The sequence below is a fragment of the Pseudovirgaria hyperparasitica genome (genome assembly GCF_010093815.1).
Source record: "Pseudovirgaria hyperparasitica strain CBS 121739 unplaced genomic scaffold EJ05scaffold_7, whole genome shotgun sequence".
Lineage (NCBI taxonomy): Eukaryota > Fungi > Ascomycota > Dothideomycetes > Acrospermales > Acrospermaceae > Pseudovirgaria > Pseudovirgaria hyperparasitica.
The window spans coordinates 116065-132346 of NW_022985555.1; the positions used below are offsets into that span (position 1 = coordinate 116065).

The 16282-nt window shown below is 49.4% G+C and overlaps 4 protein-coding genes across 4 annotated transcripts; 1 reads left to right on the forward strand and 3 right to left on the reverse strand.

Moving 5' to 3' along the window:
* Nucleotides 1–152: 152 nt before the first annotated feature.
* EJ05DRAFT_485473 (uncharacterized protein) lies at nucleotides 153–1968 on the reverse strand (the record flags this gene model as incomplete). Its single annotated transcript, XM_033745455.1, has 2 exons — nucleotides 153–1394; nucleotides 1600–1968. The coding sequence occupies 2 exons, from the start codon at nucleotides 1966–1968 to the stop codon at nucleotides 153–155; spliced, it is 1611 nt and encodes a 536-aa protein (XP_033600784.1).
* Nucleotides 1969–2696: 728 nt separating this feature from the next.
* On the forward strand, nucleotides 2697–11331 carry EJ05DRAFT_347783 (beach-domain-containing protein). Its single transcript, XM_033740980.1, has 5 exons — nucleotides 2697–5549; nucleotides 5597–6003; nucleotides 6059–6539; nucleotides 6589–10715; nucleotides 10792–11331. Exons 1-5 carry the CDS (start codon nucleotides 2909–2911, stop codon nucleotides 11143–11145), a joined length of 8010 nt encoding a protein of 2669 aa, XP_033600785.1. The 5' UTR covers nucleotides 2697–2908; the 3' UTR covers nucleotides 11146–11331.
* Nucleotides 11332–12292: 961 nt separating this feature from the next.
* On the reverse strand, nucleotides 12293–13859 carry EJ05DRAFT_347765 (high osmolarity signaling protein sho1). Its single transcript, XM_033740979.1, has 4 exons — nucleotides 13569–13859; nucleotides 13358–13513; nucleotides 13174–13296; nucleotides 12293–13123 (listed from the first exon to the last, which is right to left on the reverse strand). The coding sequence occupies exons 1-4, from the start codon at nucleotides 13710–13712 to the stop codon at nucleotides 12596–12598; spliced, it is 951 nt and encodes a 316-aa protein (XP_033600786.1). The 5' UTR covers nucleotides 13713–13859; the 3' UTR covers nucleotides 12293–12595.
* A 1627-nt stretch (nucleotides 13860–15486) lies between these two features.
* On the reverse strand, nucleotides 15487–16150 carry EJ05DRAFT_499862 (nuclear distribution protein RO10; the record flags this gene model as incomplete). The annotated part of the gene is made up of 2 exons (XM_033746908.1): nucleotides 15487–15878; nucleotides 15940–16150. The coding sequence occupies 2 exons, from the start codon at nucleotides 16148–16150 to the stop codon at nucleotides 15487–15489; spliced, it is 603 nt and encodes a 200-aa protein (XP_033600787.1).
* Nucleotides 16151–16282: the final 132 nt, after the last annotated feature.

Sequence of the window (16282 nt, forward strand, 5' to 3'; positions counted from 1 at the left end):
CTCCGAAAGCAGATCTATGCTACGTATGCACTGAGACATTCATATAAGAACGAACAGACGCGAAATGCTCGCGCGTCCGTGTGCAGTGTGCCAGAGTTATACAAAACACCCTGATTATATGACTGCGGGCCATGAACCTTTCTTTGGATCGTTCAAGCGGACATAGCGATTCTGCGTTCCTTGAATTCCTCAAAGAATTGCTCCATCTCTTCTTCGACAAGGTCCTCAATCTTGCTCTCAAGCTTGGAGAACTTGGTAGAGAGACGGTTGGATTCCCTGTGAGCATGCTCGATAGCGCTGTTAAATGACTCCTCGAGCTCCTCGGCAGTTGGGAGGGCGATCATGAAAGTGTCCCCCTCAACGTCGCTTTTGACGGTGTAGCTTCCTTTGCCGACAATATCAGAGTAGTTGGAAGAACCACCACCGTTCCAAGCGAGGATATTCGTTGTGCTGCTGGGAACCTCGGACAGAGCACCTTTGGTAGCAATAGAAATGATGTCTTTCTTGAGCTTGGCAGGTGTAATCTCAGCAACCGCATAAGAAGAGGACTTAGCGGGCTGGAGAGAGAGGTAGTAGGCCAAAAGACCAGCAATGTGAGGTGAGGCCATGGAAGTACCCGAGATGGTGTTGGTGCTGTTCTCACCAGCATTCCAAGTGGATTTGATGTTGAGACCAGGGGCGAAGATGTCATTGCACTTGCCAAAGTTGGAGAAGTAGGCACGCTCATCGGCGAGGGTGGATGCACCCACAGTAACGGCTTTCTCAGCGGAAGCAGGAGAGTAGTTGCAAGAATCGGCATTATCGTTACCAGCCGCAACTGCGAAGTGGATGCCAATCTCAACAGCTGCATTGACAGCCCGATCCAGGGTTGGAGACTTGCCGCCACCAAGACTCATGTTGGCGGCGCTGCCTTTCCACTTCTTAGAGACCTTCCCGGCCTTGGCTTCCTCAACCTTTTTCAAGTGCGCTTCAGCAGCCCACTCGACCCCACTGACAACGTCCGACATAGATCCGGATCCGTTGGAGCGTAATACCTTGACAGCGTATACGTTGGCTTTCTTGGCAACACCATACTTCTTGCCAGCAATCGTACCGGAACAGTGCGTCCCGTGGCCGTTGCCATCCTCATCGGCATCGCCAGATGGAATTGTCTTGCCCCAGTGGGCACGTCCTTCGAAATCGGTGTGCTTGATGTATGTTCCAGTGTCGATGACGTAGACATCAACGCCCTCGCCACCATCCGCAGAGTATAGGTACTTGTTATAGGTGCCGAAGGAGAGACTGTCGCGGTGTGAGATACGAGCAAGACCCCAGGGGGAGTTTTTGTCTGTCTCGTAGTCGTCTTTGACTGTGGTCAAAGTGTGGACCTCTTGGTCAACTTCGATATGATCTACCTGTTCAGAGAAATGTGTCAGCCTTACTCCGGTTCGAAATCAACATCACGTGCTAAGATGACCTCGAAACGAACTTCCTGAACAGCTCAGCGTGTCGATGCAGTACAGCATTCTGACGCATGAGCACTGCACGACAGTGAAAGGTGTGCGTCCAGACTTCAAGTCTATCGAAACTACTAGAGGGGGAGATAAAAGGAAGGCTTACATCAGGGTGTCTTCGAATCTGTTCAATGGTCTCTTCATCGAAGTGACCAGAGTACCCAAAGAAGTCTCCAATATTGTAAGTATGTTTCAAACCCTTGAAGACTTCGTCCAGCAGCGGGAACTGGCCACGCTTCTTGAGCTCTGAACGCTCAGACTCGCGAGTGAGGTGCAAGTTCTGGACCCAAGCGTGGTGCTCTTTGGCCTCGGCATGCTTGACATGGTCCTTGAACTTGATGATATACGAGTTAGGGATCTCTTTAGCATTTACTGAAGAGAGAATTGGCGCGGCATCTTTGTGGATTGTGCCAATGTTGAGGACAGGTGAAGCTGCTGCCAGCAGAGGCAACAGCGCTACGAGGAGCGATTTCATGATGACAGAAGCTCGAGCTGACGTCAAGCTGGTGTCGAACGGAACAAAAGGATAGATAGATGGAGGTAAGCAACAGAGTCAAGATGGAAAGATGTCTGAAGACGGGGAATGTGGGAGGTATATGTAGACGGAGGAGAGGTGACTGAGGAGCTATCGAGGCGGTTGGGGGAGCGATGGGGGATGACGCCTTGGTCGAGCTCCCCCAGCTGATTCCGGCCGATAAGAGCGGCACGAGACATCATCCACTAGGCGGCTGTGCTCCAGCCAATAACAAGAGCGAGAGTGGAGCTCCCCAACCAGCTCCTGTCACTCTAGCCAGCTCACAAGCCACATCCTTTGGGGTCGTGAGGCGTGCCCTGACATCGTCAATAATGCATGTGCATGTAATACAGCTGCCTGAAGGGATTATCAGCGCGCTACTCTGTAATAGACTGGCTCAAACTATGAAGACTCTACGCCCAGCCTGTGCATATCAACTATGTCTACATCTACTATATCTGTTTTCCTGTGTGTGATATAGCCTGGACTACACAACTAAGCTCTTGTCAGTAGACAGTGAAACTGCCCGTTCATAGAGAGATATAGTCAGACGGCCTATTGACCTAAGCCATTAATTTCACCTAAAGCTTCACGACTGTCGCTACTAGTCAAATGATGGAATTTGCTTTCCTTTAGAGCCACCGCTGTCAAAAGTACAATCTGACTGTCGCGCACTCCACCTGGGCAGTTTCGGAGGTGCTGACATTTCTGGCGCATTGGCGCTCTTGCCTGTGCCCGCGCCTACGACGATCCACGAGCGTATATACAGAACACACTGTATCGAACACGCAAGAATTGAAGACAGCGAGCCGACCCGTTACTCCCAGCGAAGAGATGCACCCTTCCCTGTCCATCCCATCACATGCTGAGATCCTAGATACCTCTTCAGCAGAGGCCCACCATGGATGGTCGCCAGCGCCGTCATAGGTCCTCCACAGCTGCCTCGCGTTCCTATAATCCGAACAATCCTCATATCGACCAGCTCCAATCTTTGTTCCAGGCTCTCTCAAAATCAAGTGCCTCTCCGAGACCGACCATCGAGTCCATACAGAATCAATGCGATGTATTACGAAGAATAAGGCAAGCTCTCATTGACTCTGCCAATCCAACACAAGCAAAAGACGCGTTTAGATATGCCTCAGGCTTCAACGGTCTGTTGGATGCAGTTCGTTCGGTATCTGGGTATTACGATCCCGGTACGCTGAGCGCTGAAGAGAATGCAGCCTTCTTCGAGCTCCTAGGGGCTATCTTGGATGTTCTTTCTGAAGCTTCGAATGAGCATTCTGGCAACCGCAGATACTTTGCCAAGAAAGTTGACGGCGGAGGATGGAAGGCTCTTGAACAAGCTCTGGCCAGTACTGGCATTGGGGCCGGTCACTTCAACGACGCCTTAGACCACTCGGGACAGGAACAGCTATTCGGAAGTCTAATCGCTTTTGCACTTGGAGAGGATTCGATAAGACCGGTGTTCCGTGGCATAAGCACTGTCATGAATATAGCCAGCGAGACCATAGAGTCTGTCGTAGCCCCAGACCATATAACACCAAGAGCCGGCGCAGATGAGATATCGAGTGTGGCAGAATCGGAAGGCGCTTGGATAAGACATCTTGAAAATCGTATACGGCGCATTCTTAGTGGGAAAGAAATACTACTGAACCCCGACATGATTCCCATCGTCTTCAACTTGTGGAAGGCTATGTCTAACGAAAATTCAGCTACAGATTCAAGGAATCCTTTCGCCATATCTGTACTGCTAGCCATAAGAGATATCATTTCGATGTCGGTTCATAATAAGAACGCTGTCCATGGCACGGGCCTTCTTAGCACTATGCTCCCGATGGTCTTCACGGAATCGAGACATGTTACTGAGCATGCTATTCTCAAAAGTATCAGTGAACTTCTGATTAGGTACGGGGTCAATGACTTGAAAGATGCGTATTTTCTCTATCAGAAAGCTGGTGAATCAGACGAAGCAGGAGACTTTCTTCTGGAAGCTATGCGTGCATCCCGAGAGCCTCCATTCATGCAATTCGACCTATCCTTGCAAGGTTATAGCTCTCTTGAGCTGAAAGATCTAGGACGTCCTTTTCCCCCAACTTCGAGTGCCGGGTACACTATCGCAGCATGGATCCGAATCGATAGGTTTGACGAATCGTGCCACACCACAATCTTTGGCGCGTGCGACTCGACCCAGCAATGCTTCGTCTTAGCCTATCTGGAGAAGGGGACCAAACATTTCATCCTACAGACATCTGTCTCCACACCAAAGCCGAGTGTACGCTTCCGATTTAACGCCTTCCATGAGGGCAGGTGGTACCACGTTGCTATCGTACATCGCAGACCAAAAGCCATGTCCTCGAGCAAAGCTGCACTGTTCATAAACGGGGAATTTACAGAACAGATCAAATGCGCGTATCCGATAAGTCCACCTGCGATGAGTACAAGTACAGAAAGTTTTGCCTCCATATCGTCCAACAGCCAGAAGCTATCTCCAGTTCAAGCGTTTCTAGGGACGCCCCAAGATCTGGCGGCTAGACTGGGAAGGAATGTTGTCATTTCGCGCCTAGACGTGGCCACATTTCATATCTTCTCTGAGGCTTTATCTGACGAAATAGTACATGTTTATCAGAAAATGGGACCACGTTACTCTGGAAACTACCAGGACACACTTGGGTCTTTCCAAACTTATCGCACCTCCGCGGAGCTAAATGTCTACAACGAAATGCTACATCCAGGGAAGGAGGAGAAATCTGAGATAGTACAGGCCGTCCGTGGGAAAGCAAGTACCGTGTTACCAGAATCGCAGATACTTTTCAGTATCTCGCCAACTTCTGTGATGGACGACGACGACCGCAACAACATTGATGAATCGCAGCTTATACGATCACTTTCCAAGGATGCCGCGAAAAGCCTCTTCCAGTACGCCAGAATTGGAGGTAACTCCATTATAATCAATGCTGCGGTGCCGTCGATCAATGACGCGCTTACACAGCCCCGTGGTGTCGCTCTTCTGCTTGGAGATCCTATAGTGATAGTGCCCCAAGCCCTAGATGATGCTTCATGGCGCATAGGTGGATGTACGGCCGTGGGTCTAAAGCTTGTAGAGCTAGCTCAGAGCAAGGACGCTATCCTTCGAGCTGTAAACATTCTACTTGAGTCAGTAGAATTCAGTTGGAGAAACAGCGAGATTATGGAAAAAGAGAGCGGATTCGCTGGGCTTGGGTCCCTTCTTCGAGAAAAACTTGGGCTTGGAAACATCACCTCGACCAATACCCGAAGCTCGACACCATTGGACGGTCGTGATCGTGACGAACTGAGCTATGAACTGCTGAAAGTAATTCTCCGATTCGTTGGTTATGTTAAAACAAGGCCAGTCGAATCACTTATAATAAATCCTCTCGCCTACCGCATTCTACTTGTTGATGCAGATCTCTGGAGACGCTCAGCTATCGAAACGCAGAAACTTTATTACCAACAGTTTGTGCATTTTGCAGAAGACAGCAAGAATAAGACCTTCAATCAGCGGCGTTTGACGCGAACAAGTAGGTGCTAATCTGAACCTTCGACTGATTCGGCCTAACAATTCCAGGAATAGTGAAACGACTGCTCGACGCGCTGAAAGCAGAATCTTTGTGCCTGGAAGTTCTCCCAGAGTTCAAGGCCGCTTTCGTGGCTCTGCTGAAATGTTGCTTAATACCGGAAAACCTTCGCAGTGTCGCATTGTTTATCACATACTCACTTCAAGACAGCAGGACGCTAGTAAGTCGGTCACTCTCCAAGCAGAGGAGCGTGGCGGTACCCTCAAACAGAACTACAACCTCAAATGCCTCTCCTTCGGGAGGCACACCTCGTTCTGGCAGTCCACTACAGAATGGCAGCCCCGCGTTGTCCAGGTTTGAGATAGGAGTAAAAGTTCTTGAGATATTCACGGACCTTCTCTGTGATCCCGTGAGTACATACAGCATCACACGGTTCGCCAGAACAATTACCAACAAGGTACACCGATCCGTCCGGACCTATCTGCAGTCCGCGCGCTAATATAGACCCACAGTGGCTGCTTTATCTGCTCGCCGAAAATGAATCTCGTGTCATTGTTTTCGGGTACAAGATCTTGGCTCGATTACTTGTGACAAACGGTCCTACCTATGTTAAGAAGTTTTCGGAGAAGACAGGTGGGGTCTGGATTTTAAGACAACGCTTGAGGATCTGGTGGAATATACCATCTGTGTGGGTCATATCACTTGCCATCCTCTTTGGCTTAGACATCTCTAAGGTCGATCTGGAACGCAAATTTGATCTGTTTAACCTATCCGAACTCTTTTCGCCTGCCGAGAAAGTACAAATAGTTTATCCCGAATTCATACCTGTCGTTGGGGCTCTACTCGAGACAGGATTACGCACAGTGGTCAAGGATCCCAACCATGGCGGCCAAAACCCAACGGGAAGTGTCTCGGAGAGCCTCGCGATCGAAAGCGAATCTTCAAATACCAGGAAAAGGTCTATGTCGCTCTTGCAAGAGATCGCGGCACATGGTGAGTCATTTCTCCTTCGATATGGTTGTCAGGTGCTAAGAGATGTAAGGCCGATCTCGATCTCTGTCAACGGGACGCATGACCGGATATGCTTCTATACTGCATACTGTCATTCAATATTTAACAGAACTGAACTCTAAGTCCCCCTCGTACCAAGAATTTGCCATCACGTCAAACTATGTTCAAGAGCTCCTCTTTGTCCTTTATCCTTTGGTCGTGACCTCCGACACCGTAAGTGCAGAAACTGAGCTGCATTCTCGAGGATCAGCCCTTACCTTCGAAGGGCACGACGTCGTCATTCAACCACACTCAAAGTTAACTAAGGAGCAACATGCCGTCGTTAGGACGGCCGTAGTACAATCCCCTCCGAGCCCAGCCGCTCGCACAGCCGTGCCACTAAGGAGAGGTTCGTCCTTCATACTGGTCTCTTCTGACAATCTCAAAGGTCGTACAAGCTCACCACGCCTGCGGCCGCTTATGTCACCAGAAAAAAGCAACACAAAAGCTCTACAAGTCGGTAGCGCAGTTGTGGAAGGCCTTCTCGAGCTTATTCTTGGGGTTTTTAGTGTCCAGCTTTTCCGTCGAAAAGATTTCGTAGGTTTTGGCCTATTCTTGAAGGTTCCCCCCGGCTTTCAAGAGCACCAAGCTTATTTCGAGTCTTACGTCCTATTACATGCAATGTCAAGCATTTCAAACTCTTTACAGCTTGATCAGAAGTTGTTTTGCGAGCCAAGGGTTCTCATCAATTTGTCCAAGTACTGTTCATATATGGCTGAAGCAGTGTTCGAAGGTTGGTTCCTCAGCGGTGCTGAGCCGCTCTTAGATTTCATTGGCAATCTTCTAGACTTTCTTCAACGTCCCGATATCGCCGCCCTAAAAAGCGTTAGGTTGTGCAACCAAGCAATCGCAAACATAAGGGCGGTATTTTTAAGAGTCGTACTTTTGAAGCTATCGGACGTGGACGAGTCCGAGATGGAGACAGAGACGTCCTCCTTTCTGGAGAAGATGATTTACTGGCAGACGATCATCTTGTCGCCTGACAATTCCGAAGTCTACTTCCTACGACTGATGTGCTATTTGCTCTTCACAAAGCTGATATCGCAGAAACAGGCGGTACGCGAAGCTGCCGCGAATTTTTGGCGACTCTTACTTGTGCAAAAGCCAGAGGAAACTTCTGCAGTATTCATCAATGCCCCTGTCATAAATGAGAAACACCTCTCCGACGGATTTGCACAGCTAACCCAACTCGATAACGATACATTCCTAGAGTGGCTAGACAAGCATCGTGCTGACCTAAATGAGTTCTTCTTTGGCACGATAGCCAAAGCTTGGGAGGACTTTGTCGATGAAGAGAATAGAAAGACGGAGGAATCGGCCAAGAGCCGAGTGAATAAACGAAGGGAACGACTCAGGCAATGGCACACTGAGCAGACGAAGTCTGATGAGGTGTGGCATCGACACGAGATCTCAACTACTCACTGGCGAGCGAACATTCATTCGTCGGAACGTCTGAAGCATCAACGAACAGTACAGGACAATCAGGACAACCTCGGCTTTATCGCCTCTAGACTTGAGAAACTCGCACAAACACTGCAGGCCCCGTGCGGTTTATTTGGTACGAAGCCGCAGTCCAAATGGCAGCTTGATGAGACAGAGGGTCGCAACCGTATGAGAATGCGAATCTTGCCAGATACAGGCCAAGTACAAGAGGAATATCAACCCAAACGAAAGACATCTGAGGCTACGCCAAATAGAAACTTGAAAGTAGATGTGACGATTCCACGAGTGTCAACATCACCCTCAGCCATTGATACAACTCCGTCCGGCACAAAGTCACAAATGAAAGATGTAGACCAAAACTCGAAGGATAGTAGTACACCGGCTGAGAATGCTACCGAAGAGGATGACGACTTCGAAATGGTTGATGACATTAACGAAGGAGAGAACGGATTCGAAGACAAGAACCGCAAGGTGATGCGTAGTCTTCAAATGGGTGACCAAGTCCAGCATGTGAGCAACGTTTCTCGAATCGTCGGATTAGAAGCTTGCGAAGGACTTCTTATCATCGGAAATGATTGGCTGTATCTCCTGGATAATTTTTTCCAGCGATCTGACGGAGAAATTGTTCGTGTATGGCAGGCTCCGAAAGAGGAACGCGACAACTATGTGCAGATGATTTCCGGGCGAGAGGCATCATCTTCGTCCCAAGGATCTCAGTATAACAGTGGTGAGCATGCGACTCGAAATTGGCGCTGGTCCGAACTTATCAGTATCTCAAAACGGCGCTTTCTCTTTCGTGATGTCGGACTCGAGATATTTTTTGGCGATGGAAGAAGCTACCTACTCACAGGAGTTTCTACCTCCGTGAGAAATGATCTTTACAACAAGCTGAGTGCCCGAGCACCTCATATACACAATCCCAGCTCTATTGCGCAACTAGAGGGCTCCTGGCGTTTAGATGCACTACGGAATCCAGAAGAAGCTCCGCAGACTTTCGGCTCAAAGTTCGCAAACGTCTTCAACCCCTCTGCCATGTTCCCAGCTACAAAAAGATGGTTGAAAGGAGAAATCTCCAATTTCCACTACCTCATGCTTGTTAACACTCTAGCTGGCAGGACTTTCAATGACTTGACGCAATACCCAGTATTTCCATGGGTACTAGCAGACTACACGAGCGAAGAATTGGATTTGACGAACCCACGTTCGTTCCGCGACCTCTCAAAGCCCATGGGTTGTCAGAGTGCTTCAAGAGAAGCCGAATTCAGGGACAGGTATCAATCTTTCGCTGAAATGGGAGATCACAATGCCCCTCCTTTTCACTACGGAACGCACTACTCCTCCGCCATGATTGTCACATCATACCTCATTCGATTGCAGCCCTTTGTTCAGTCTTACTTACTCTTACAAGGCGGCAGCTTTGATCACGCCGATAGAATGTTCTATTCGATCGAAAAAGCCTGGCTGTCTGCATCCAAAGACAACATGACAGATGTAAGAGAACTGACACCCGAGTTCTTCTATCTGCCTGAATTTCTCACGAACATCAACTGCTACAATTTTGGCACCAGGCAAGGCACAGGCGCAAAAATCGACAATGTGGTACTACCCCCATGGGCAAAAGGAGACCCGCACATATTCATTACCAAGCACCGAGAAGCTCTTGAAAGTCCTTTCGTGAGCAAAAATTTGCACCATTGGATTGACCTTGTCTTCGGATTCAAGCAACGAGGCGAAGCCGCAATCGAAGCTACTAATGTCTTTCACCATCTCTCTTATCAAGGTGCAAAGGATCTGGACAACATTGAGGATCCGCTAGAACGTTTAGCTACGATAGGCATCATTCACAACTTCGGCCAAACACCACATCAGATCTTCTCGCGGTCTCATGTCCCCCGTGACGACATCTCGCCAAAGTTCAAGCGTCTAGACAATGCAGCCGAGTCTCTGACCAGACTTCCTTTCCCTTTGCTCGAATCCCATGAACGTGTCGCATCCCTCTTATTCTCACAGAAGCAAGACCGCCTCCTCTGCTCAGCTGCGTTCCGGATCAACATTCCTCCCCTGTATGAACGATACATGGAGTGGGGCTTCACCGACGACAGTGTGCGATTTTACGCCACAGACAATCGCAAGCTCCTTGGGCTCTTTGAGCATCTCCACCAAGGCCAGATCTCCTCTGCCATCTTTCTTGACAGTCGTATTATGATTACAGCCGGCGCCGACTGCACCTTATCGGCCTGGACCATGACCATGTTTGCCAAAGCCGTAGATTTGCAGCCTAAAGTCACCTTCTTCGGCCACAAAGCTCCCGTCATCACACTCGCAACGAGCCGTGCCCTGTCCACTTTCCTATCCGCAGACACAGCGGGTCACGTATATCTCTGGGATCTCAATCGCAGCGAGTTCATCCGTGAAATTGGCGACCCACGCGCAAATGAACGCGATGGGCCAGTGCAGGCTGCGCGAATCAGTAGTATCACAGGGCATATCATCTTGTGTCGCGGTCCATTGCTACAGCTTTACACGCTGAATGGCCATCTGCTACTCAGTGAGAATGTATGTGAGACAGATGACCCGGAAGATATCATCACGAGCTGCGCTGTGTACGAGGGCGTTGGCAATGAGTGGGTGAGCCGCGAGCTCATCTTCACAGGGCACAAGAGAGGGCTCGTAAATGTATGTCCCCGGTCGAGATCTCGTCCCTTTCCTTCTTGACATGAAACCTTCGTACTTATCAAGCCTCACATCACAGATTTTCACCCCCACCCCAACGCCGTTTGACCACCCCGGCACCAAGCTATGGTCCCTCACCCCTATCAAACGGCTCAACCACACAGACTCGTCCCGTGAGGACAGAACAAACTTCCATGCCGCAATCAGTTGCATCCTGCCTATGGCGCAGGTGGTGTATACAGGCGACGAAGACGGACGAGTAGTAAGTTATCCAATTTCAATGTACTCTGGGGGCGATGATGATGGTGATGATGCGGGGTGTTTCCGGCGTGGCAAAGTGTCGGCGCATGGTAGTAGCGAGGAAGGAGTGAGCAGGGAAAGGAAGGAAAGATGGGGATGGTGGGGTGTAGGAAAGCGGGTCATTACCGTTTGATGCGCGCGGTGGAAACGATACTGTATAGCGCTTGGTGTGATTGTTTTGTTTTGTTGCTTTCTCCTAAACTCCATTTTCTCTACCGTCTTCCTTGTATTGCATGACATATGTACTGACTTCACATCTTTACCAGTTCGAGTGGGACTGCGTTCAGCGCTACGCAGACTGACTCGGTCGTTCCTGCTCTCTCTCTCTCCCACCTAATACCTCGACTCCGAAATTCTACGACTGCGGGAAAGATGATCACTACCTAGGTAGGCATGAGGATGGACGGATCTGGGAAGACACGATTGGGTAGTGAGTGAGCATTGTGATATACATATGCTAGGATGATGTCAAACCGGGTTTGGTAAGATTGCCTTAGGTTGGTCATGGCGTTTTATAGAACAAATGCAAAGGTGCATATACGGAACTCACTCTTATCTGCCTGTTTTTATCACGGACCTCCGGAACTGTGCATACATGCATCGCGTGCAGGTCCGCCGTGCGTGCACGTATATGTCGGTACTTGCTTGCATGAGGCCACTAATCTTATTTTCCTCGACTCTCACATTCTCGCCTCACTAGAAGCACTGCACAAACGACGCGCGATTGAGAGATCTTATTTTATATTCCCCAAACTTAGCATTGCTTTTGCCCATTCCTATCTTCATTCTCAAACCCACCATAACCAAGGAAGCAAAGTATGTTGGTGTACACAAAATATCGAACACCACATCATAACCTTATGCGAGATCAAAACTCGACGAGAAACAAGAGAAAAAATTCCCGTACCCAGAAAACAAGTCTTCTACAAAAGAGACCAGAGATTTCTGCTAGTATTGGGTCCGAGAGACCTAGTGTAGAGGTTTGTAGAGATACAGAGTTGCTGGAGAGCAAGAAGGCGATGAGTTGAGTGGCGAAGGAAAGGGCGGTGCAGCGACAGGTGTGGGTTGTAGGTTGAAAAAAACAAAGTGTATTCCGTAACGCCGCGCAAGATCGAGTATGGTGAAAGGGCTGCAGATGCGGATAGACGATGATCGTGTTGTTGGAGCAGCGGGGTTTTGTTACGCGCCATCTCTATACTCTTCGTCGTAGGACGCGTGCTTCCTATTGTGGTGATGTGACTCATAAAGTGGGTATATGAGAGTCAAGTAGGTTCGAATCTGCTAGTACTTCATGATATGCAATAGCCGGCACATGTTGATGACTATGTTGGGAGCCAATGGCTGAGCCATGCGAATAACCATGAGATATAGACCATGATGGATGTCGAATCCCCAGGCGCTATCCCAGGACGGAAATCCCAGTCCATAAAGAACCTCGCACGTGAGTCGCTCATATGTTGTTGACGTGCAGCCTGAATTTGAAAATCGAAACCAAAACGCGGCCCAGAAGAACATGAAGGAAGGAGTCATTAAGCGTCATTACACGTCCCACGATGTCCGCTGGAACATCGAGGGAAGGGCGATTATAAGAGGATCAAGTAATTGCTGGGAGCGATACCAGTCTCGCCATTTGGCTTCTTAGCTTGCCACCATCTGCCACTGACGTCTGAGACCTCCAGAATGTCATGTTTTTGGAAGCTTATTTCGTTCACATCGTCGGGGTTGGCTTCATAACTGTATATAGCCTTCGCACGATACGGGTACTCAACGTTGCCACCGGCCTCGTTATTGTCATTGGTACCGTCTGTCGGAGACATGTTCTGCATTGGGTTGGTGGTCGTTGGTCCGAAACGGGCTTGCGAGCTGCGATCTTGGCCAGGAGCGCCACCTGGGAAGCCGGAAACAGGAGAGGAGGTCTCGAAACCGTTGAGCTGGGCTGAGGTATACATTTGCGGAGGAGGATTTGTGATCGAAGTGTCTGGTCTGGTGCCGAAAGCTTGCGAAGCCGAGCGTGAGGCCCGGGATTGTCCAGCCTTGTGAAGGGAGAAGGAATCAACGTAAGCTTTGTGGGCAGCACCAGGTTGAGACCCATAATATAGCATCCAAACGATCTGATGGATCGTCAGCACTTGTTAGTGACTGTAAAATTGATTAAACATACGTTGACCATTGAAAGCAAAATGAAGCCGGCTGCTGCTGCTTCGATAGCCCCATTTGGGTTATAGACTAAAGAATTGACTGAAGCCGTCGTCATCACCAATGCAGCTCCGAGAGATCCAACAATCTGTTCAAATTAGCGAAGCTGCGTACGGCGTAACAAGTAACCTTCTGTCCAGTGTACTCACAGCAACGTGATAGGTGAAGGCAGTGTCAGTGGCTTCAACAAAGAACACGCCCGAAATGCAGAAGAATTGATAGACTACTGCCCACCACTGGTAGTTTGGATAATCTGCTTGAATGGCACCGATGATTGAAGATACCAATGCGATCAGCCAGGCAAGCTATGTATGAATCAGTATCAAGTTGCAATAACATGTGGCCTAAAGTGTCGCTCACCATCGCGATTGACACGGTAGCCAGTGAGAATGGATCCCCAATAATGCGGCCAATACTGAATGATCTCCTGCCACTTGGGCTTCCGTAACCAGCCTCCATCTTGCGAAGAGAATTATGTGAACCAACAGAGCCGTAAGACGGCATGAGTCGCGATCGTACGCTGTATAATCTGGACTGGAATGTATCGCTGGTTGCTTTTGCTCTGAGTTACAGTAGACGAAACCTGACTGTTGGCGTGACAAGTGCTGATCCGAGAGAGGAGTCTGTAAGCGTGATGAAGGAAGTAGTGAAGTCGAGCAAGGTGGAATGGAGTTGAGAAGAGCGGTCTCAGCGCCCGGCCAGAGGTGGGAAGGGTCAGCTCCAAGGAGATATGAATCGGTGGGCGCGTGTCTGATGGTCAAATGTCGGGAGGACGGTTTCTCGATTGAGTTGCTGAGAGATGTTCGACGGCGAGTTGGTTGGAGACCACAGTAGGACAAAATCGCAGAATCGCTCAGCGGCAGACAACAGAGTGGATGTAAGAGTCTGGAGTGATAGTCGCTGGTTGCAGGTGGAGTGGAGAGGGATGGGCGGCAGCAGAAGATGGACGCAAGTGGGTCAAACAGGTTGCAGGCAGGTTGCGAAAGGTGATTGGCTGGTGATTTGGGAGAATGGCCCGCTAAGCTTGGACTCCCAGGGGCTGCCGCTGCGGCTTAGTCCTTCGTTCTATTGCGGGCTGGCGTGCATTTTACATACATCTATCTCTACACTAATATTATCAATCACCATTTGGCATCCCTTCGCTCTCTTAATCATAGCGATGAATGGCACAGCAAAAATCCCTCCATGTTTCTATTGAGACACCTCACAATGCTACTGGTCATCCTCCATACCTCTTTCGGTGCGTTCTGGCTAAGCTGGGTCATGCAAAGTCTGCATTGCCACGTAAACGTCTCGAATTGCTCTGGACTGCTGTGTATGATGCTCATTTTGTACTGATACTCCTCCGGGATCAGTTTGAGATGGATGGCTGTTCGTGTGGCCCAGGCGGAGCTTCATCTGTTGGTTCGCCATTGATGAGAATGCAAATGGAGCCTTTCACCGTGCTTTGTCTGCTGAACCTTGGAATGCCTCTCGTTCCTGGGCCGCACAAAACGGGCAGGGGGGCCGGAACAGGCTAGCAACATCAACGTTTTTAAGGCGACATATATAAATAAGACCTGTCTTAAAGTCTCTAAAGTCTAAGATTGTTTCACCGCGGGTTCACGGCGAACGTCTGAGCAATACTGACTGATAAAAGGGCCCACCTGCGCCGAACATCGCAGTTGCTGATCTGTACATTCATGCGCTCGCGCTTGTCCATGCACGTGGCTCCCGGCCGATCCGCATGCCGTTGCGGCATGTGAGAGGCTCCCTCCTCAAACACCTTTGAAACCGTAGCATAGTTTTTCTGATCATAGCGAATGTTGCTCGCCTCAGGACCTGCCATTTCTACAATTGAATGACATCACTCTGCTCATAATTACCCTGACGCCTCTCCATTCGTGCGATTCTCCACACTAGAGCTCTATGGGTCTCGTTCACTAAAGACACAAAATGCGCTAGCAACTCTTCAAACCAAGAGCTGTTTACGTAGAACCTAGTGTAACGTTCAAAGCGACGTCAGTGAGGTCGCAATTTTTGTTTTGTTGACATACTGGTCCAACTTCGCGAAGACAACAAACTTGATACTGAGGCAAGGCGTCTTCGAAGGCCGCATAGATGCAAATGCCGTACTGGTACAACATAGGGCGATTGAGTGCCTCATCGGCTGAAAGCCTTGTACGTACTTCGGTCTTAAGATGCAATGTGCAGAGCGTCCAAGGGGCACTCCGACTAGGGTATACCGACTAGTCATTCTGCAGTTGTCTTGGTGTAATTGATCCAAATCGATGCATGCTCAAGCTGATTTCCTGATCTCTTTACGGCGCACAGATCGCTCGGCTTGTCGCAGTCGCTTGTCATATTCGACCCAACATCGTCCTTGGCTAAGTACAAGTGTTTCGTTCCAGCGGTACACCAGAATGCCACTTCTTTTTTGTAGCTCAGATATCTCCCTGGCTTGTTCCAATTGGCGTTGTTCGATTTGTGCAATGCGTGGTTCAAGCGACACCAACGATGCGAAAGACTTCAGCGGCGGGAGAGGCACGTCAGAAAGCGATGTCAGCTGGGACGCTGTAGCATGAAACTTAGGAGCTTCTAGTTCCACCAGGGCGAGCTTTTGCTGAATGTCCAACTCAGGTGCAAGATCTTTCTCTTTGGCATCTTGAAACAACTCTGGGTATCGTGAGTCTGTCAGCACCTTGTTAGCATGGAAACCAGAGCTCGCAGCTAGAGTATGTAGGCTACTCACAAAGCTTCAAGATCTCATAAACTGGGCCTGACTGCTCCGTGAGCCGGCGAAGAGCGTGCTCGAGCTTCTGCACTCTCTTGAGGATTGGGACATCTTTCTGCCACCCTGTTGGCAAGCTCAGGTCTCCATCAAGAACAAATTGGACCCTCCGCATACGCCACTCAAGTAGGTCCAATGTATCGAGGATGACATCCTCCTCTCCCGTAGTCATCATGATTAACTGAAGATGACAGAAATGTGTGTGAATGCGAGTGTTGCGTAGAGTGGACCAGTGGAACAGTAATTAGGCTAGGTACTAAACGATGACAGACCGCCTTGGCGCGTACAAAGGGCCCCCCAAAAG